The sequence below is a fragment of the Cryptomeria japonica genome, chromosome 4 (genome assembly GCF_030272615.1).
Source record: "Cryptomeria japonica chromosome 4, Sugi_1.0, whole genome shotgun sequence".
In the NCBI taxonomy this organism is placed as follows: Eukaryota; Viridiplantae; Streptophyta; class Pinopsida; order Cupressales; family Cupressaceae; genus Cryptomeria; species Cryptomeria japonica.
Genome location: NC_081408.1, coordinates 176,044,266 through 176,068,013, shown reverse-complemented (window position 1 = coordinate 176,068,013; position 23,748 = coordinate 176,044,266). Strand labels below are relative to the sequence as shown.

Below are 23,748 nucleotides of genomic sequence, written 5' to 3'. Positions count from 1 at the left end.
GTGTTAGACTGATAATTTTATTGTATATATCTTGCTATTTGTTCGGGTTTGTCCACAACTCTCACTACCCAATGTGAACACATGGAACTCATTGCAACATACTCTCTTTCTTTAGTAATATATAATGAATTCAAAAATAAATAAATTCAATTTTAAATAACAAAAGTAACTTAGATTATATCATATCTTTAGATCTAATCTAAAATGATGAGTAAATAATCTAGATAACATATCTAAAATAATAAATCGAATATAAAAAAATCTAATTTAAAAAAACAAACTAATAAATAAACTAATTATCAATGAATAAATGAATCAATACATAAGAAAAAAGGTGGGGTAAGCAATTTTCACCATTACAATAAGAAATATAACTTGGCTCAAGTTCTAGATTTCAATACTGTCATCAATGTTTATCAATTGAAGCAGCTCTGTAATACAAATGTAGCAAGAATGTGGCATCAATGGCTTTAATCACTGTTCTTCGCGTCAACAAATTGTTTTTCTTTGTCGGGGTCTGGTCTATATTTCTTTGGATATCAATGAGTTCAAAGTGGTAGGAAACCGGCGTTCCTTTTGTATCATTAACTATATTTACTTCGAGATAAAGGCAGCAATGGAAGGCTTGAAAAGGATTGTTGTTCGGATTGCTTACACTGCAGATGACCATGTTAGTGCATTATCTCCAGTACACCGTTGTTTATGCCCTTTTCTATCTGCAGCATCTCACCTCTATGCATTTGCTGTTAAGTTCCGGGAGAAGCTATACACATGGGGTATATTCAAGCCCACAAGGTATATTCATCCATTGCCCCTCTGCTCTTCTTGTTCTGTATCGCTTTTCCCTCCACTATTTTGAATGTAAAATTGTTAGTGGTACCATATCAAATTGGCAGGTTGGCTGTGCCTGTGATAAGTGTTGGGAATTTGACATGGGGAGGGAATGGAAAGACACCCATGACTGAGTTCCTTGCTTTGCTCTTTGTAGAAGCTGGGATTTCTCCTCTAATTCTCATAAGGGTAAGACTTAGGTGGTATTGCAAAAATCTGCGCGAACTGCCCTTTTATAACATATAGTCAGAGTAAAGGAGCTTCTTCACGGACTAACGCAAAATCGTATAGGATTCAGGGCAAGTTAGAATCACTTGGTACTCTGATTTTCAATAAAATTGTAGATTGCTTTTGAGAAGGTATCATAAACGTATATACTGAATTTTTTTGTAAAATGGAAAGCATTCGTTAAATTTTGCTTTACTCAAATTTAAAATCCTACGAAGAATTGTCTTCTTGCACACATAGAGAAAACAAAAGGTTACCAGTTAATAAATGGTTTCTTTTATATATTGATCATTTACTCGCATATTTTATTTATCAGATATCTAAGGTTTATATGAGCGTGAAAAGGCGAATCTTTAGCCTAGCTTTATTGAAAGAAGTAACAAATAGGTCTGTCCAAGTCATTTATGCGCGAATTCTTCAATGTACAAATCTGTGAAGACTTCATCTAGAAACAAATAAGAAGCCCAGAAATACTACAGAAAATACTGATCAGCTACTTAAGGGCTTCTGTCCTCAAGAAGTCTAGTCTCTGCAACTGAAAGGTTTTTTCTCCAAGCAACAGTTGTTGAAACGCAATGTTCAACCCAGAAAAAACAATGATTTTTGTTTTAACAAAATTCAAATGTTCCCTTCTCCTCTGCCCATTGCATTACATAACTCAAGCTATCCTTTTCTAGTATACCTCAATCAAAGGCATGAGATACGGCAAATGCAACTACTCAAACCAAACTGACTAATGAATCCCTCAAATTAAGGCAGTTCCATACAGTTAATTGGCAACACGTCCACCTTAATTCCAGTCTATTACAGTCCTAACTAATTGGCCACACACTCTCCTTTTTCCAGTTCTAACTAATTGAAAGTGACTATAGTTTCAACTATGCTACTCCTATGTTGACAGACCAATTACTAAACAACTGCAGACAAAACATTCACTTTCTACCTAACTATTGGCAGAACACATAGTCCTAACTCCAGAACACTAACACAGTGCTCTGGATTAAAAGGGACTACAAATCCTCCCTTCTCATAATTTCTTGTCCACTAACAATGATGTGCTGGATGTCCTAGTAACTCTTGTCTTTCCCAAATATATCTTCTGTATGTAGATTCCTCCAGTAGAACAGCATCCCAAACCATTATAAAAAGAGCAATTATCTTGGATTTGAGAGAAGGGATTTCTATTCTATTTTCCAAGGTTGAAAAACCCTGCAAGTACTCGTGGGTCATTTTCACCTGTGAGTAAATCGCCATAAAACTTGGCAATGGGTTTTATTAAAATGTGTGGTGATTTTACAGGTAAAACTCACAAAAATGTGCCTTGCATTCTGAAAACTTGTCCCTAATCTTGTCTGCGTTAGGGTATTCATTCAAAAAGCATTTTTTCAGGGTTTTTCATTCTTTTTGAGATGCAAGTACAAAAGGCATGATTTTGGGCATACACGGCGCACGATTGAGCTCGAGTTAGGTCATGATAGAGGCAAATTGGTCTCAGCATTCAGGTCTTCATCGCTTCATTGTTTGTGACTTACATTTATGCCTATAGTTTGTTGTCTATGATAATTGCATAGTGACTTTTGAATGGTATGTGGGTTTCTTTCAATCCCACTGTATTAAATATACAATAGAGTTTGCAATTGTTTGAACATTGAAGTTTAGTATGAAAATTAATCAAAAGGCAGCCTTCTCTGAATCTCTTGAACTCTTCTGTATCATAGACAAAGAAATTAATGAGTATGCCGCATGACAATAAATTTAAAGGCAGTTTTATTTGTTCAATAAATTTTTATATTCTGTAGTTTGTTCCAAACATTCCACGATATATATTCAATGAGATATTATGTTACCAAATAATTGACAAAATGCAGCCTTCAAAAGTAATATCTTTCTTGCATTCTCTAAAATTTCAATAAATATATGCACATTTAACATAAAAAGTTGCTGACTTTCCTGGATATATGTTTTACAAATTCAGTATATATGTGTGTTTTTGAAGAATATTTAAAAAAATAATGTATTTTCAAATGTTCAATAAATTTGCCGAGTTATTGCTGAGTTTTTCCCCATGTTTTTGTTGAGTCCTGTTTTTTCAATTTTTTTGGGCTTGCCGAGTTATTGCGGAGTTCGAGTTTTTCAACTATACTATTTTCTACAAATGATCACCATAGCAATCAAATGTTGCAAGCTAGGTCCAATTGTAGCTGATAGTTAAGACACAAAACTTCAGATCCTTCCTTAACTGCGATAAAAGGTGAGGCTAGCATTTTTATGATATTTTAATGCATGAGATAGTGACTCCCTAGAAGTCCTCCATGAGCTATTCAGGCTCATGCTCAACAATACACTCTTTTATAGCCTACTGCTGTTCTAATTCATCAGCTTCAGACCCAAACACTCACATGGTAATGGCATCATCTTTTCAAGGTTTGAAATTTTGATAGATTTTTCTTGGACACTGCTAGAAACCACGATAATATCTCTTTCAAATACTGAAACTTTACATTGAGAAAAACCCTTTCTTGGTGTGAGAATTCATTTCTACGGCCATCAAAAGTAGGAGCATTCAATTTGTTTACCTTCTGTGTTAACCTTTTTTTTTGTTATCTTTTTGGCTACCATTTTGTCATTTCTAGTTGTGAGACTTCTTGCGAAGTATCTCCAATTATATAACAAAATAGACCATAGTTTTGAAATCTTGTGCTTTACTTTGATACTGCTCAAAGATTGTGTCTACCTCATTTGCGTGGTTGTCATAGGTTTAATTTCTTTATCTTTTTGTAGGAACGTGGGTTTGGTAGGCTTTGGCAGGGGACTAATTGCTGGTCAGTTGTTTGCAGTTGAGCTTTTCTCTCTCTATGACGTTTAGCCGGATTTGGATTTTGCATTCTACTCTGAAATTGCAACTTTCTTTTTAGTAGCTTAATCATCCTATCCTGTCTCCTCTAAATTTTAAGTATTTTATCTTGAAAATGATCTACTCTTTTTCCTTTTGTCATAATTCTCAAAATTCTGTCAATGATTCATAGGGTGGCAGGATTACAACTCTGGTACCACTGTAACACCCAAACTAAAAATATACAAAATGAAATTAACAAACCCATAGATATTACAATAATATTTTTTTTGTATATTTCTTTAAAACAGTACATAAGCAATTCATCAAACTAATACAACTTATCAAACATGCTCACATGCAGATCTAGACACTACAAATATTCCAGATGTCAGTCTAAATGCTGACCTGCTCCTGAAGGGTTTTCATCCTCAAGAAGCCTGATCTCTGCCCCTGAATGGTTTCGTCTCCAAGCTACAGTTACTGAAGCACAACATTCTAAAAGTAAATAATTTTCATTTTATCAAGTTTCAAGTGTATCCTTTCTCCTCTGCCCAGCACATTATATAACTCAAGCCCTTCTTTCCCAGCACACTTCAATCAAAGCCATGATATCCCTCAAATGTTGGCAGTAACTGGGCAAGTTAACTGACAAATCTAGCTCCTTAAACTGAGCAGTTAACTGACAAATTGATCCTTAAATTAAGGGAGTTCCAAACAGTTAACTGGCTGCATGTCCACCTTAATTTCAGTACACTACAGTCCTATGTAATTGACCACATACACTCCTTATTCCAGGCCTAAGTAATGTTGGTGTCTGTTTTATCATCTACCAAACATTAGAATAAGGTACCCAAAGATAATTTATCCTCTCTTGAAAAATCACCCCTTATGATAAGATTGCTAGATGATCATATGGCGATTCCAAGGTTTCTTTTGTCAGGTCTTGATGTGTGGATAAGCTCAATGGGCTTTGTGATTTACTGGTAATACACAAAGGGACTTACGCTTGAATGAGTTGTCAACAACTTTGGCACTTAGATGGATTTGTCAATTAAGGCTCTCTCTCTTTCTTTCTTTATGGAATTTTCGGGGTTTAAGACTTTCAAAAAAAAAAAGAGACAAAAAGGGATAAGGGTTGAGAAATCTACTCTAATCCTACGAATTCTAGAGACGGTATTGATTTGGTGAACTCAATAAACCACACTTTGTTCTGCCTCACTTAAGACAACTTACACAAAGTGGATGCAATCTTCAAGGGATGTGCTTATGATCGGAAGTTTAAGCATACACAAAATGAAAGCTTAGACTAACTTTGCACAGTGAATGAAAATCATCCATTCACCAAAAGTATGTGTGGAGATACACCATAAACCAATACTTATCGGATCTTTCATTCATCTAACAACGTAAAAAAATTCTAAGTAACATGTTGAAGAAATTGAAAACCTTGCTTAATCACTCAAACAATAGGGATTACAAAGCTTTAAGAGAAAGCACACATGTAATATATTATCTGAAAATAACCTTCAAGCAACAATATTTCAAAAACCTCACGCTCTCCAAATGAGAGGAGGCAACCTTATATAGTAGTCTAGAAATTATGAACGGTCGAGATCGAACAATGATCAAGGGCTCATATTAAAAGTTCAAAACCCTAATTAGGGTTTCTCCAAACTCTAATAGTTAAAATGAATAGGAAGGAGACAAGTGGCATAACTGCTATTCTCATTGAGGTGAGTGTCCAGTTTCCTTTTCTGTAGATTCGATGTATTTGGACACAAGAAGTCACACCTCCTCCATGGTGACACTTGGCAAGTTGCTAATTTGGAAGTCGACCATGTCCACATCATTAGTACAGGTGGCGAGTGTGCATTCCCAGTCAACTGCTTGTGCAAGGAAATTCTCATCAAGGAGGAGAAAACTCGAAATTCTAGAGAAATCTCCTTTGAGAATCGTTCCTGAAACCTTAAAAAAGTTTGATTGGATTCTAGCTCTTTAATTTTTGACGCGTAGATGTTTTTCTCGCACCACCTCTCGCTGCCACCTCTCGCTGCCAGATTTCAGCTGCCACATGAAATACCTTATTTTAAATATCCTTAACAATTTTTCCGACTTCCAAACACTTGGCTTCAGATTTCTTCAAGGTTTCAACCCTGGTTATCAAAGTAAAATACCAAGTGCTAAAGTCATATCTATTTCCTACTTGAATGACTCCTCCATCCACTAACTCCCGCTGAGAAAGTCCCCAGATGATCTTCAACTGTGGGAGAACCATATTCTGAATTTCTTTGACTTCTTCCCAATTCTCAGACAAATCCTGAATTCTGACCAACAAAGACGAGGTAGACTCATATGCTGATACCAGATTTTCAACAAGTGCATCTGCACGTTCTAAGGCCTCAGAAGTCCATTCCTTGGCTTCTCTAAAGGTAGCCTTCATATCATCATAGTCCCTCATGAATTCCTGTGGAAGAGGTGCAGGAGGAGCAACTGGTATTTCTTGATTGAGTGGCTTCGTCAAGTGTATCACATGCTTCTTCCACTGCTCATTCTCTCCTTCCAATCTTTTCCTTTTCTCTACTTCTTTGTCCAGTCTTTCCTTCAATGTATTGCAAGTAACATCAAACTCCTGAACTTCTTGGAGTTTGGTACTCTTTCCAAGGTTCATAGTGGTGATCTCATAATCTTCTGGAGCAATATTATCTTGAGTTTTACCTTCTTTGGGTACAACTATCTGTACTGATCTGAATCTTGCACTATCTCTTTGAATTAAAGAGAACTTCTTAGCTGGCTTGGGCGGTCTTATCTCAATTGGTTTATTCACCATAGCCAGGAATGCTGCCGTGTTCTCTTCTGAATGAGCTTCCTTAGGAGCCTTAGTCTTTATTCTTTCTCTCAACCAATCAGGAATGGTTGATTACTCCATGCCACTCTCGTCAAATTTATCTTCAGTTTCCTTGGGTGCAGTGACAATGGCCATCAAGGAATTCTCTCGAAGGCTCAGGTTCTTCAACTTCTACAGCCTTGGCAGGATTTGGCTCTTGAGTTGGTTCTTCCATTATCTCTTCAACTAAAGGAGAAAGAACTCTTACTTCATTATCTCCCATATTAGTATTCATCTCCTGTTCATTAACTATAGTCTTGACTAGAGCAGCGGATGCAGCACTTAAGGTCGAATGACCTTCATCTGATTTATACCTTCTACTTGCATCTCCAACTATTTTCTTTCCTTTACCCCTCATAGAATTTTCAGTGGGTTCTTTCCTTTTCCTAGACCCAACACTTGACGAAACACCATGGTTTGAAGACATCGATTCATTGGTTCCCATGAGGTTATATGTGAGCTTGACACCTTTTGATCTAAGACCCTTTGTCTTCTCCATTGCCCACCATTTCAAATACTCAATCATTGGTTTCATGAGGTCGCTCAAATCAGACCTCTCAAAATCTAACCAGTCAACCAAGGCAAGGGGCTCATTTCTCAATTTATCAAAGTGAGGCTGCTCAAACTTAGGATCATCCTCAAGTTGATCTGCTACTCGAAATACTTCTGATATCAAATTCAGGGGAAGTCTGGACCACAATCTCCTTCTGATTTCAAAGCTATCATCTACATTAGCCCAATAGTCTGCAAGATCAGGTTTATGCTCAAACATCTCTCCATCAACCCTTTTCATCCGGTGAAAAGAGTCAAAATACCTTCTAGCCTTATACTGAAAGAATGGGTACCAAGAAAGCTCCTTTTTGACACTAGTGGCAGCTTGTGTTGATGAACATGTCTCCAATCCATTCCCAATATGGAGGGGAAAAGACGCTCCTGTCTTTTGCTTCCCTCTTTGAACAATCATAAAGCTTTCAAGCTGCCTAATAACTTCAAGCAACACTACTCTATTGGTGGGATACATGGGTAACTTGTAAGGAGGTCCGGAGAATCCTTGAATTCTCAGATAAGTAAATCTAGGGTATTGGATGTACCAATACCCAAATCTGTTGACCAAATCTTTAGACTCCTGAGAGAGCCTCTGATGAAGACCACCTTTGAGCATCCTGGTAATGTGCATCATGAATGCATCGTTGACTCTCTTAAAGTGAAGTTTTTCCTCCAAGTGTAGCTGCGGGTAGCAATCATGAACAACAAACTGATTCTCCTTATTCCCCACTTCTCCTCTACAGGTGAGTCCTCTATATCTGTAAGTTCGAGCAAGAGATTATACCAAATAAGAACTCATATAAAATGTCCTGTTCTCTTCCAAGTTCTTCAGCTGGTCATCAAGATTATTACTTATAATCTTTGCCCAATCAATCATCTTCACTCCGGTAATTATTTCATTGATGAAGTAGTACATCCAAGGCTCAAATGGCGTGCCTTGTGGACTACCCATGACTCTGTTCAACAAAACTATCAGGTCTCCAATATCCTCCTTGAAGTAGGCTCTCACAATATCCTTGGGTAACTTAGAAGCACCCTTCCTTGGCTTATCCAACCACGAATGGTTGATATTGGCCTCATATTCCTCAACATTATCTTGATATAGCTATGTTGCTTCCTCCTTGGTCATGTAAACTGGGTTATGATATTCAGGGATGCAGAAAGCTTCCCTGATAGCAACCTCACTAATGTTTGCCAAGACTCTCCCATCAGGTGCTACGATCTCTCGGTTTATAGGATTGTAGTGTTTAGAGTATTCCACCACCAACTCAGTACACTGCATTGCTGGAAGGAAACCAGCAGCTTGTACAATTCCATTTCTCATCATCTTTGTGGTGGTTGTTGTAGGCATCAGGTTGTCGAGGCCATACATTTACTTCTTGAATTCCCTCAAGTCTATATGTCCCAAGTTAGTGTCTTCGACCAGCTTCTACTTGGACTTCATCTTAGATTCCGGAGGGGAATCTTTATCCACCTGAAACTTCATCCTGGCTGCGAGATGTTCCAAAATCTGCAAAACAATCAAACCAACTCAAATTAAAATCTATAATTTTAAGCATAGTTTGTGAGTTTGTTGGCTAAGTAATTTGTGGTTTTCACTTTCTTCTTAACACTTAGCCAAAAAAACTTGATTATTCTGAGAATCTTAAGAAAACCAATCATGGTATTTAGGAAATTTAGGGTCTGATCAGATTTTGAAAACATTAAGTCCAAGAAACTCCATTCAACATTACTTCAACTTGTTTTGAAAGGCAGAAAATAAGAAGGAGAAGAAGATTAATTTGTGAAATTTACTCTTTGTTTTCAGAACAAAACCATGTTAAAACCTTGATATTCTGCCCACAAAATGAACTTTCACCTTCGAAGAATGAGAAAAGAAGTTGTCAAGAACACAACTTTCAGCTACTATATTCAGAATGGATTTTGTCTTCCAACCAGTCATAAATTTTCAAAATCTGAGTATAACTTGGTGAACAAGAGGTTGAAAACTCAGGCTTATACTTAAAACTTCCTCAAAAACACCTTCAATCTGCAAAAAGCACTTCAAAATAACCTTCAACCTGCAAAAGAACTCTCAAACTTGCTCTTAATATACTTAGAACTTTGAACTTCATGTGTAAAATGAGAGAATGAATAAGGTATTTGTATAAGAGTTCGAATTTCATATTTGGAAACGCAAAGGATCTTCAAAATTTGTTTCTAATTCACTCTTCATTCATCGAACTTAGACATTCAGTCTTTAATCTTTCAAAGAAAGTTTCCAAATCGGACCTTAGTGAACTGTCATCTCTTTGGCAAGTTTGATCTTTCAATTTTCAGTTCAAGATGAAAGTTTCTAAATCCATTTTCAGTTGTAGTTCAAACTTGATCTTCAATATTCTCTTTCTAAAACTTTCCAAATCTGTCACAGTTCGAACTTGGGAATCAAATCTTGATGACATCACCTTGGAATATTCCTTTGTTTCAAACTTAGCAAGTTTTCTCCCTTGGGCGGACTTCATTAGTTTCATTCTCTTTTCACTTCAGGTAGGGTGGACTTCATTGAGTTTAGGCACCATACATCATGTTAGGGCGGACTTTGTTGATCTTTTGACTTCATGTTGTGCTTCAAGGCGGACTTCATTAAGGTTGTGCACCAAGTGTAGGCTGATGTTGGGCAGACTTCTCCATACTTAGGAACTTCTTTATCATCCATAGGGCAGACTTGGTGAAGAATGTGCACCACTTGTTTGCTATCTTCCTAAACCTTTGGGCGGACTTGGTTGACTTAATGCACCAGCATATGGATGGCAGACTTCCTTTATCTCATAACCAAGCTTACCCACACCTAGGCGGACTTGGTGAATGTTGGGAACCAAGGGTGGGCGAACTTCATTAAGTTTATGCACCTTATTCTCAATCAAGGGTGGACTTCATAGAAGTCAGGAACTTCATACACGTGCAGACTTCACCAAGGTTGTGCACCAGATTATTCTCTTGGGCGGACTACAAGAAACTCAGGCACCATGGGATCAAAACTCAAAATCTTCATAATTTGTGCAATTTTTCTTAGATTTGCTTGAAATTTGAAGTTCATACATCTTTCATCCATTGAGTTCCTCAAGATCCCTAAAATCGAGGAAATTGGCTTTTTTGATCAAAACTTGAATTTTGGAGGAATTTGACGATTGTTTTCAATGCATCTCAGTGTCAGTAATGCAAACCCTAGATCCCTTTCCAAAAACAGAAAAAGCAAGCATCCCTAAAAAATAGGAAAAACTTTCTAAAAATAGCCATTTTGGAGATTGTGCTTAAAATGCCAAAAACGAAACTTCCTAAAAAATAGGGAAAAGCAAAAAAGAAAACTTTCCAAAAATAGAAAGTTGTCCAAATCCACTCAAATCAATTGCGATTTTCGTCCTTCGGTCTTTCTAGGCACTTTGACAGTGTCTAGACTATGTTCTAACCATGGCTTGCACAAACTGACTCATGACTTTCAAAACTTAGACCATTCTAAACCGACAAACTTGGCAATACTGATGCATGAAGGTCACAAGCCCCTAACAAAAACCCTAGAAAGAAGGAAAAAGGGAGGGTCCCCATCCTCAATGGGGTGATGTGTGAAAAGGTCACAACAAGTAACTGACTGTAACTACAGTTCCAACTGTGCTACTCCTATGCTGATTGACCAATTGCTACCTAATTGCTAAGTGAGTATTCACTTCCCACCTAACTGCCGACAGAACACTCCAGAACACTCACATAGTAGTGCAGATTAGAAGGGGACATCACAATATCTCAAATCGTGTTTAGTACATATGATCCACATTCTGGATTTCAATTTGATTTGGCCCAAGGACATATCTTCAAAGTGTATTAATTTTTGCTGCAAGTAAATGAACAAAGGTTTTATTGTACTTATCATAAGCAATGTGCTAGTGGGTAGGAGTCAGAGCACTCTGATCAAGAGTGTACATCATTTGCAACACCTATTTCTTATCATTATTATAGCCCATATTATTTACTGGGTAAAATTTTGGTCCTGCAGTTGCCAACATACGTCAAATGAATGTTTTGTCTCCATCAGAATTGAATATAGGATCCTGTTGATGTGTTTTTTATGCACATGCGAACACAGAATAAAATACCCAAAAGTATCTTATCCTCTCTTGAACAAAGTTACTCAAATGCTGAAGATTGGCTTAAGGATCACTTGAGACAATTCCAAGGTTCTTGTATGTCAGGTCTTGACATGTGGATAAACTCATTTGGTTGATGTGATTGTTGTATCACAAAGGGACTTACGTTGAATTATCGAATGCCTGAATTGCCAAACTTAGATCATCTGATGTTGCAATCTTGTGATGCTTTTTTGTCCTAAACTAGCTTGAGTTTAAAAAAAAAATGGCAAAAGGAAAGGGTCGAGAGTGTCTATTCTAAGACCTAGAATGTAAGAAGATAGTTGAATGATTAACTAGAATCCTACCGAGCGAGGTCTCGCCATCAAACTGAACAATTTGACACAAGCTCGGTGCAATCTTCTAAGGATGTTTCAAAGATGTTCAAATCATTACCATCAGACATTGCTCACCATTCAAATTAATGCATAAACAATGGACGCATAACAATTTGAATTTAAGCTCATATCACTCCAATTGACCACGCAAGGCACGCTTACAATTAGTAAGAGGCTAGTGGTATGGACAAAACGGATTCTACATAAATGCATTCAACAATTTCCTTCATTCAATTTAATCAACATGAAAAACAATCGAGAAATAGAACCATGAGGCTTGTTGAAATAGCAAATTTCACCACAACTTCAATGAAAAGAGTATCTCATTTACAAGTCATAACAACAATTCTTCCTTCTCCTAATCTAGTCTAACTTTTATTCTAATCTTGCTATTCTACTAAAATTATCTATTAACCTTTTCTCTATTCTAGCACTATTAACCTTTACAAATGAAGAGCTTGAGCCTTTTATAGTGCTCTCAATACAATTCAATGACTTAGATCAATTTGAGATCAATGGCCGAGATTTTACAATGAAAACCCTAATTAGGATTTCTTACAACAAACTCAATTCTGGCCAATGAAATAATTACAATGCTTTAGCATGACCAATAAATAATAAGGGTAGGTGCCTCGAAGTTTGTGCCATCTTGAATGAGTCAGGTACGTTGCATCTAGACATGTTGATGTGGACCTTCTCTGACTGGTAGAGATAGTGACTGGGATGATGACTAGGATACCACCTTTAACTTGTATTTTGTAGGTTTGGTAGATCATCATGAAGGAATATTTCTTGATACTCAACATTATTCAGCTTCAGCGATGATGATGATGATTTTCTAACTTTGATTAACTCTTCTGAAACTATCCTTTTGAAGGCTTCAACCACGGAAGTGTAAAGTATAGATCTTGGTTTTGAAGTATCTGTGTGCCTTAGAACGAACTCTTGATGTTACCACTGCTTCTTTTCTTTGGAATTCCTTCTTTGTGACTCCTTGGTGCTATGAGAGAAGTTTTCCTCTTTGCATGATGATGTAGATCTTACAATCTTTCTCCTTTTGCTTTGCAATCACCATCCTCTTTCATCTGCAAAACAAAACAAACATGATATCAATTACATAATATATAACTTTGATAGTTCTTCTTAACTTGATATACCCCTTGATTTTATGTGATTTGCAGGTTTGATAAGAGGATTTAGAGAGATTTCGACTTCATGAAGCAGCACTTTGAAGTTGTTTTTCGCTCATAGAGAGGAGCTCTTGAAGTTTACTCCATCTTTGATGTCCATGAAGTTGTCCTTGTCTTCAAACTCACTCTCCTTCATTTTGTTTCATTAAATGAGCTCAACTTTAAAGCCTTTAGTCATTAATTGATGACAACATGACGAACTATCTTTAGGAGAGGTCTCTAAGGAATTTTGTTCTGAGAGCGCTACTCATGAAATTCGCCTTGATTTTGTTTCACATGAAATGATCTTTGAATATTCACCCTTTATCTTCTCCACTCAAAATGACCTTTCCTTTTGTTGACGTGTATTTTGTACACAATCATACACAGAATAAAATACCTAAAGGCATCTTATCCTCTCTTGAGAAAATAGTCTCTAACTGCTGAAGATTCGCATAAAGGATCAGTTAGGTAGACTCCAAGGTTCTTTGATGTAGGGTCTCTACGTGTGGACAAGCTCCAGTGGTATGATGTGATTTGCTGGAATCACAAGGGGACTTACATTGAACTTCCGATCTGCTTTGTTGGACACAGGCTCTTACTAACTTAGATTTGAAGAAATGAAAAAGGATAAGGGCGAAGAGAGGATCTAATCCTAATACTAAGAATGTAGGAGCAATGATTTGATTTTTGATGAAACTCTAACTAGGTCTTGTTTTGACATCAATGGAACATCTACACAAGGCTAGTGCGATCTTCTAGGGAAGCTTTATGATGTTCAAATCATCACCGCAGGCATAGATACCATCCAAGTTGATGCATATCAATGAAGAGGCGACAAATTGAAATTGAGCTTAAGCTGAACGATTCCAGTCGACTACACAAGGCAAGTTTGCAATCAACAAACTGCTAGTAGTATGGATGTACGAATTCCACCATCAATCAATCACATTCCCTCCATTCATTTAATCATCTACCATCTAAGATTGAAGACTCAACAAGAAACCATGCAAATTGCAAGAAAACGACATATTTCACCATTACTTCAATGAAAATGGAGTTTGTTTACAATCAATGGCAACAATTTCTTGCCTTGTCCTCCTATTCTACTCTCTAACTACTAACTACTTTCAACTATTTCTAACTATCTCTCTCTAATTATTGCTAATTTTTCTAACTCTAATTCTCTTTTACAAATGAAATGTTTGGGCTTATATAGTGCCCACAATACAATCTGATGGCTTAGATCAATTCAAGATCAATGGCCAAGATTCAACAATGAAAAACCCTAATTAGGGTTTGTTACAACCATTACATAACATTCAATGTTTGACCAATGATAAAATTGTATTGCTTGGACACATGTCCCTTTTAGAAAAATCGACCAATGGATAGCCGGGGTAGGTACATCGGAGTTTGTGCCACCTTCCATGAGTTAAGTACATTGAATCTGGACATGCTGAGATGGACTTCACTGATTGGAGAAATGATGACTAGGACGCCACCTCATTTGACACTTGGAACTTGGTAGATATTCAACTTGATGTTGTTGAGAAACTTGCTTTAATTAATTCATCTGGATCTATTTTGCTTCTTCAACGAGCCCTTGTTCTAACTCCTTGCGTCCTTGATGTGCAGGAAGATGATGTACCTCGCCTTGGAACGCTGGATTGAAAGAGGTCGCCCATGTCCTGGCTAAGACCGTCCCGGCGAAGACCGTCTTGGATCCGGCTTGATTTTCCTTGAAGAGATCTCCATTTGATGCCTACACAACATTTCAAAATTAGTACCATGATTTTGCAATACATAACATAAATTAGAGAGCAATTTTTTAGGAAACTTAATGATAAGTCCTTTATTAATCATTTCCTAAAAAAGACTGAGCTAAGGCAAAACAAAATTCCAAAATTCAAAATTAAGGCAATGACAATCAAAATTCGAAATTAAAACAAGAGATCTTGCCATACCTCACTTGAGAGCTTAACTCTAAAATGCAAAATGAATAAAATCGCCTAGGCAAAATTTGAAATAAGATGGTCTTGATGTGATCTTCAAAAGAACGTTCCTCTTATCAACTTCGCCACCCTTCAAGTCTTGGACGTGATCTCTAATGCCTTGGCAAATTCGCTCAAATAGATCTTCAAGTATCGCACCACCCTTTGATAGACTAGCGCCACCTTGGATGGAATTCGCACCACACATGAAATACTTCGCACTATCTTCGCTTCTCCTCAAGATCGCATGTAGAGGGTTAAAAATGATTATGTGAAAATGATTGTTTTTCACCCTCCATATATAGCGCTTGCATTGCATTCATCCCTTAGGCCGACTTGAGGATATAAAACAATTTTTTAAATGATTTTTAAATGATTTAGCAAGGCCGACCTCCAAGTATAGCGCTTCAATTCGATTTTTTCTATTAATTAATTAATTAATTAAATGCCTTTCGTTTTTTAATTTGTAAATTTCGATTTTTAATGAAGGCAAAATAATTAATAAATGTCAAACGCCATATTAAATGCTAATTAAATTAGATTTTCAATTTTATCGAACTTAGCATTTAAGGAAAATTTGAAATGTTTATTTGGCACCAAAATTATAAAAATGAAAGGGACGTACCTCATCGCTCTGGTCCCTTGGAGAGGGACAGGAGCGATTTTGCTCTTATGGGCCTCATTTCACTTCATCACCTTCGAAAATTATATTCAACGGATTCGTAATGCCTCCTTTCTTGCCTTCGAACATAAAATTTGCTTGGTCTTTGTTCAGGACGTACCTTATGAAGAACTTCGCTCTGGTCCTTCAGTGAGGGACAGGAGCGAATTTGACCCTCTAGGCAAAACTCCATCATTTCATTGTTTTTGATCAAGTCTGGATGTTCTATCATGCTCATTTCGTCCTTCACCATGCCTTTGATGTCTCGATTCGTCCAAACAAGGTCAGGAATGGCTCAACTAAGCATTTTCGCTCTGGACCCTTGGTAAGGGACACGAGCGATTCGCCTTGGTCCCTTGGAGAGGGACAGGAGCGCTTTTCGCTCTGGACCCTTGGAGAAGGACACGAGCGAAATTTGACTTTTCGCACTCTCGATCAGGACAATTTTAATGGAATATAACATTTAAGTATAAGTGACATTTCCCTTTATGTTTCTTCTTTCTTATACTTTAAGTTATATTCCATATATACTTTCAGGATGTTTGAGAGTGGTTTCAGACCTCCAGGAGTTATATTGCAAAATCTAGTTTTTGGAGGTTTTTTCAGTTTCCAGACTTAGTCAAATTTCAGGGTCAAGACATTCCAGACTTAGCCAAATTTCAGGATCAGGACCTTACTCAAGCCGGACTTGCTACCCTGTTGATCTCCCCGACAGCACTTCAAGTTATATTCATTTGATAAAATGTACCTCTTTGGACCTTCTCACATCGTCAAGACGTTAAAATCTTGCAAGGACAAAGCAAAATTGGATTTGTAGCTCCCGTCCTTCACTGAGGGACAGGAGCGATTTAGGCATTTAGCACTGTTATGGACGTCCCAAAAATCTTCAATTTATATTCAACGCATTTATCTCATGTTTTTCCTTGTTTTTGAACGTAAACTTGCCTTGACCTTTGTCTGGATTTTGCATAATGAAGGAAATCGCTCTGGTCCCTGGGAGAGGGACGAGAGCTACAAGGTACCTCGCCCTGGTCCCTTGGAGAGGGACAGGAGCGATTTGGTCAATATAGGTCATTCTCCTTCGTTTTTGCATCTCAAATTATATTCATTTGGCAAAGCATCTTCCTTTGGACGTCCTCAAATCATTAAGTTTTCGAAATCTTGCAAGGACAAGGCGAAATTTGAATTGTAGCTCCGGTCCTTCACTGAGGGACAGGAGCGATTTTCCTCCTGGAGGCATTTCTGTGCTCATGAAAATCTTCAATTTATATTCAATGGAAAGATCTCGCCGTTCTCCATCACGTCCAACTTGAAATTTGCCTAGACTCTGCAGGGAAGATGAGATATTTGAAAATGAGCTCCCGTCCTTCACTGAGGGACAGGAGCGATTTTGCTCCTACAGGCCAAAATAACAAGATTTTTCACATTTTAACACTTCACGAGGCGAAAACAAATCAATTCCAATGCCCAGGATCAAAATTCAAAAAAGTCAAAATTTGGTCAAAATATTCAATTGGACAAAAATTCACATTTCATCTTCAACACTCAGACAAATTTAAGCTCTGCATCAACATTCCAATTGAAAATTAGACCATTCTGGCGAATTCATTTCATTCAAAATTTGCATTCTAGAAAAGGAAATTCAAAAAGCTCCCAAAACTGACTGGATTCTGGCCTGAAAAGACGATAATTAAAACCCTAAGGCTTGACCCTAAATCCAGACAACTAACAAACTAACAAAACCCTAAAAAAGCAAAGCGAAAACGAGCAAAACGAGCAAAAAAAACATGGGTCCCCATTTGCAATGGGGCGATGTGTGAAAACGTCACAACACCTTTGCATATGAAGTTCACTCTTGGAGGTCATCACATGAAATTCTCCCTCAAACTCACTCTCAAAACATGAAATCTGCTCATATAGCTTGAGTTGTGAAGTTCGCTCATATGCATTAATTCTTGAAGTTCGCTCATATGCATTAATTCTTGAAGTTCATTCATATCCCTTGGTTTCTGAAGTTAAAATTCGTCCTTGAAGCTCCCCGTATGAAGTTCGCTCATCTCATTGAGTTCATGAAGTTTGCTCATGTAGGTTTGAACATGAAGATTGCTGATGTAGCTTTGAAGGTGAAGATCGCTTTAAGTGGTGTGCATATGAAGTTTAACATGAAATTCGCTCCTCTACTTCCAATTTTGCTCATGTAGGTTTGAAGATGAAGTTGATATTCGCTCATGTAGGTTTGAGCATGAAGATCACTCTAAGTGATGTGCACATGATGTTTGTTTCAATCACCTTGCTCACTAAGTTTGCTTGTCTTTCTCAACTCCTGAAGTTCGCTTGTATGAAGTTTGCTCAATTTTCTCAACTCATGAAGTTCGCTCCAAATCATCAACTCATGAAGTTCGCTCCAAATCATCAACTCGTGAAGTTCGCTCCAAATCTCCAGGTCATGAAGTTCGCTTCCCTTGTTGAGTTCATGAAATTCGTTTCAAATTGAATCCATTCAAGGTAAAAACTATGAAACATCTTTCGCTCCTCTACTTCCCATTTTGCTCATGAAGGCTTGAAGGTGAAATTCGCTCATATGTGCTCACTCATGAAGTTCGCCCTATTTCATCAACTCATGAAGTTCGCTCCATATCATCAACTCATGAAGTTCGCTCCAAATCCTCAAGTCATGAAGTTCGCTCCAAATCCTCAAGTCATGAAGTTCGCTCTCCTGACCTTGAAGGTGAAGTCTCTCCTGAGGTTGAGCTTATGAAGTGGATGACTAAGCTCTCCTTTTCTCACTTTAACTTACTTTCTCAACTTCAATACATGATAACTTACTCATAATGAGATCTTAGAGTGAATTTTCGCTCTGTGGGAGAAGTGCAAGAAATTCGCTACACAAGGAGTGTTCATGAAGTCCGTTCGTTCCTTTAAGAGGAGCACTTGAAGTGACCTTCAAATTAGCAATTCTCATGATATCTAGACTTTGCAAACTTACTTACTTCATGGAAGACTATCCACCTGACTCCTAGCCTTTTGAGTGCCTATACCTCCCTAATGCAAAGGCTAATAGCTAAGGACATCAAACACTACCTAGAAAGCAGGAAAAAAGGGGGGGTCCCCATTTGCGATGGGGCGATGTGTGGATACCTCACAACAGACCCCTTGTGGGAAAATGCTGTGTTCTAACTGTTGGTTATGTATTGTGCCATCAGTGCTCTGAAGCAGCATTGTTGAGAAGAATAGGATTTGCTATTGTATTTTGTAAAGGAGATATTCTTCCCATTTGAGCTTCATCCTATTCTGCCCTCTTTCATGTTTATAGTGCTGATATTTTGTAAGTAAACTTCTTTTTATACTTGTCTTAGATATAACCGGTGTACCATAAAAAATCTAATCTCTTCAACATGAAGGGCACAGCTATAGTGACTCCACTGAGTTATATATTAGTGTAATTTATTCTTTAATAAGTGACTACAAAACTGAACAGAAATAAAATTACCTCCTTGTGATTTCTCTAAATAATAATAGAGGGAAAGAAATGCTTTTAGCCTTTTTTCTATATAACAATTTACATTTTTATGTGGTAGAATAAGGAAAAACAAGGGCTTTCACTCCTTGTTCTTGGTTCGCCTCTAGGCAATCCTGCATATGGGTCTTTGTGAAATGCTCTCCATCCCTTTTCCGAATTCTCCAAGGTTGTCGTGGACTCTCCCATTCATAGTTAGCATTCCTTTGTTTGTCTTGATTCCCTACTGAACTTTTCAAGGAAGTTTCCTATTGCTCCTTGGTAATGGCAGAAATGAGAAAGATGATAGCAAGCTGTATATTTTAAAAATTCTTTTTAAAGGTCATCAATTTTATCCAGGGTGTGAGCAAAAATCATAATTAAAGAAACAAATATGAGATTCTTGTGCATGAATGCCTTTTTTTTGTGTGAATTCCCATTCGTTAGGCATTGCAAGCAACTTCCAAATAAAAGGAAAAACAGACTTAAGCAACTGTACATTAGATCTGATCTTTGTGGCATCGTTATTCTCTTACATATGGTCTTGTCATAGGATTTTTCTTGATTCCAAATTTCTAAGTTAACAAGGCAGAGCATTTTTTAAACATTGGCATTCTACAACATATCTCATGCGAGAGTTTATTTCAAGACCCAAAGCTTTTAACTTGTATTAGGGTTGACAGTTTATGGGAAGGTGGTTTGCATATAGAAACTTACAATTGCAGAGAAAATTTACTCTTTACTAATATTAACTTCTATGGGTTGTGCCATTTATGATAAGGTTCTGTTGAGACTACTTGCAGATGATTGAGCTCTCATAAAAGATAATATAAACACAATGTTGGATAACTTGACAAGTTGTTAGACAGGGTGATGAAAATGAATTGACGAATACATTTTAAAATGAACTTTTGAGTGCTCTTACAGGGGAAATTGACAAGCAATATGAACAAACAGTTTGGGTTGTCTTTTGTGTTGGAGGGTATTATTTATTGGCGTTTAGGTGGAGGAAGATATAAATTATTTAGGAACATCAAGAAGTTAAGTAGGGCAGTTGGGATGAACAATTAGACTGTCAATATTATCCTTAACGTGGAATTAAAGGGCTTAATAGTTAATGCAGCACTAGAAGTGGAAATTTTGTGTTGAGACGAATCTTTAAATTTATCATCTGAACTGGCTAGAGGATGCAACTTTTAGGAGGCAGGGAGGTGGAATGAATCTCTTTCTGCTATTTTTTCTTTGAGTCACATTGCATCATTGTTGATAATATGAACTGCTATATATCTATATCAAGCATGTTTTTTTCCAAATTTCTATATGTTTCCTTCACATTTGAAGTCAAGAAATGGGTAGGCAAATAAAAAATCATTGCAAGTAGTTAGTTGCAGTGCTGGACATATATCTTTCGTATCCTGATTCCTATTGTGAGACTGAAACAGCCACTATCTTTTGTAATCTTAAATGGGAATTGTGAAGAGATTCTGTTCATAGGCAAAATCAACCCAATTCATTATTTGTATGAATGGTTTAAATGTCAAGCAACAATGAGCTAATATTTCGAATTCTTTGTGATACCCATTTTGCCTCAACTTTCCTCACTGCTTCTGGCACATGTATCATTATGTGTGGACATAGTTTGATCATTTTCACCATTTTTTATTAATTAAGCTAATTTTTTGTCACTTAGCTATAGACACTAATTGTTTCTATTTTCATATTGAATCACATACTTGACTAGGGATTCTTGATACAAATTTTGAATATGGATAGACATTTCTCATAGTGGAAATGACCAACAAAGAATTTCGTTTCACTTCCTTTCACATGTAGGGTTATGCAGGTGGAGACGAAACAAGGATGCTTCAAAGACATTTAATTGATACTGCTATCAAGATTGGTTCAGGTCCAAATCGGGGAAATATTGCTGCATCATTTCTTCAACAATATGGTGTGATGAAATGTAATAGAAAATCAGACTCAACAGGCAATGTTTGCCTATTTAAGGACTGTGACACATTTGCAAACAAACTTGGCAATGAGATAGGAGTTATAATTTTGGATGATGGCATGCAGGTAAGCCTATTTGTAATTTGTAATTGTGTGGTTTATTTTTAGTTTTCATACCCTTGAATTTCTGTGCATTTATGAGTTTGATTGCGAGAGCAGAGAGGTGGAAAATCGTATGCTATTCCACAAGGAGTGGACAAGACATAATTTGTTGGCTAACTTTGATAATACAAAAGATCTCTAGGTTGTAAACAATGAACCATATTTTCTCAATTGCTCACAAAATCATATGCAAAATCAACAACAAAAGCTTGCATTTAGATACCTATATGCTAAGTTTGACATTCCTTACGAAAAATAGTTGAAGGCTTGAGGTTAATGTATTGAATACATGTGCTGTGATAGACATATTTACCTGTCAAAAATTGTATTATCATGTTGATTGTTGCTACAAAGGAAAATAGTTGTGTAGTGAAACAATATTGTGCATGGGATAGATTGGAGGTTGACTGTGAAATGGAATAGTGAAAAATGAGTACACTGTAACTAGTTTTATTGCTCCCATTATCTGGATAAAAGTTGGGGTATTTTCTTTAGTAAAATCTTTTACTAAGTGTGTCTATTTAGGGACACTTTGATAACTTGAGATATCTTGAGGAATCTGGAACCATTTGTCGCTTGCTTTATTTGTTCTGTGAAGTGTGAAGAACATAATATTTGTCTGCCTTGGGTTCAAATCTTCTAAAGCCCCAAAATCCATATTATTATGATGGATTTTTCTATTACAATGTTATGCCCCCTATGCTCCAGCACTATGATATCATAATTTTAATTATAAAAAGTGTTTTTAAACACTATAATAATAATAATTTTAATAATTTAAATACATTAATTAAGTAATAAAATCAATAATTTTAAATAATAATCATAATAATAACTTTTGTTTTGGTGCCAAAGGAAATTCAATTTCACTTAAGGTTGGCCCATTTTAAGTTTACTTAAAAGGGTATATAGGCAGTGCTGAAGCTTCATTTTCTATCATGGAATTTTCTTACATTCTACTGAGTCACACCTATCACACTTGGGACGAAACCCTCAAGAGGTAGTCAACACCAGGTTGGACAAAAACCCAACTCTGGTGCTTTCTGTGAGCTATTTCTGCAAAAGGGATAGCACTGCGTCTAATTATGAGTGTTAGCATATCTACAGGTCTGCATAGCAGTGAAGGAAGAAGGGTGAAACACCTTCATTTTCAGCTTGCCATCCAGGTCAAAATATCAAATATTTCAGTAAAATTTGTGATCTGAAGTGTCATACTCTAGCCGCTGGGAGGGGTCAGATGTAGGGCAGCAAACTCCATTTGGTCTGAGTGTAACCTGCAGTCAGTGCAGATCTGTCACCAGGCACTCAGTAATCCACAGCATCAATAGGGATTGCTGGGTGTCCTTGACAGCATCAACTGCCCACATAGATTGCATCTTGGCATTCAACACACAAGGTACAAGGGACCTAGGTTGTGATATACTGTTGATGTGTTTTTATGCACATGCGAACACAGAATAAAATATCTAAGGTACCTTATCCTCTCTTGAACAAAGTTCCTGACTGCTGAAGATTCCGCCGAAGGATCAGTCAGAGTAACTCCAAGGTTCTTGTATGTAGGTTCTCTACGTGTGGATAAGCTCTTCGTGGTATGATGTGATTTGCTGGAATCACAAGGGGACTTACACTTGACGACCTAAACGTCTGATTTGCTTTGAATATTGCTGGAACACAGGATTTCACTAGCCTAGATTTTTGAAAAAAGGAAAAAAGGATGAGGGCGAGGGAAGGATCTAATTCTGACACTAAGAATGTAAGAGCAATGAATGACCTTTGATGAAATTCTAACTAAGTCTTGTTTTGACATCCCAGGACCATCTCCATAAGGTTAGTGCGATCTTCGGAGGAAAGCTTTATGATGTTCAGATCATCGCTATAAGCATAGACACCATCAGGCCGATGCATGTCAATGAAGAAGCGACAATTGAAGTTAAGCTCAAGTTGAATGATTCCAGTTGACTACACAAGGCAAGTCTGCAATCAGCAAACTGCTAGTAGTATGGATATACAAATTTCACCATCAATCAAACACATTTCTTCCACTCATCTAATAACATGAAATCAAATCTGAGAAGTATAAAGACCATGCAAATTGTTGAATCGACCCATAGATTTCACCATTTCTTCAATGAAGTTTACAAGTCTTTTACAACAACATCTTGGCAACAATCTTTGCCTTCTCTTTCTATTCTACTCTAGCTGCTATTCTATTTGCTATTAATCATTAGCTATTCTAACCTCTATGAACTAACTATTAACCTTCTAGCTATTAATGACTAACTATTAGCCTTTACAAATGAGGAGCCAGGGCTTATATAGTGCTCTCAATACAATTCGATGGCTCCGATCAATTTGAGATCAATGGCCAAGATTTTACAATGAAACCCTAATTAGGGTTTGTTACAACAAACTCAATTCTGGCCAATGAAATAATTGCATTATTTGGACACGTCTTCTCTAGAATATTCGACCAATGGAGAACCAAGGTAGGTACAT

The 23,748-nt window shown here is 37.0% G+C and overlaps 1 protein-coding gene across 2 annotated transcripts in view; it reads left to right on the top strand.

Annotated features, from left to right (window-relative positions):
* The first annotated feature begins 375 nt into the window (after window positions 1-375).
* LOC131032064 (probable tetraacyldisaccharide 4'-kinase, mitochondrial) overlaps window positions 376-23,748 on the top strand; it is an 85,331-nt gene continuing 61,958 nt past the window's right edge. For both annotated transcript variants that reach the window (XM_057962987.2, XM_057962986.2), the window contains exons 1-3: window positions 376-795; window positions 897-1,020; window positions 20,974-21,216. In XM_057962987.2, the coding sequence (XP_057818970.2) occupies window positions 617-795; window positions 897-1,020; window positions 20,974-21,216 (546 nt within the window). In that variant the 5' untranslated portion in view covers window positions 376-616. The remainder of the gene's footprint in view (window positions 796-896; window positions 1,021-20,973; window positions 21,217-23,748) is intronic.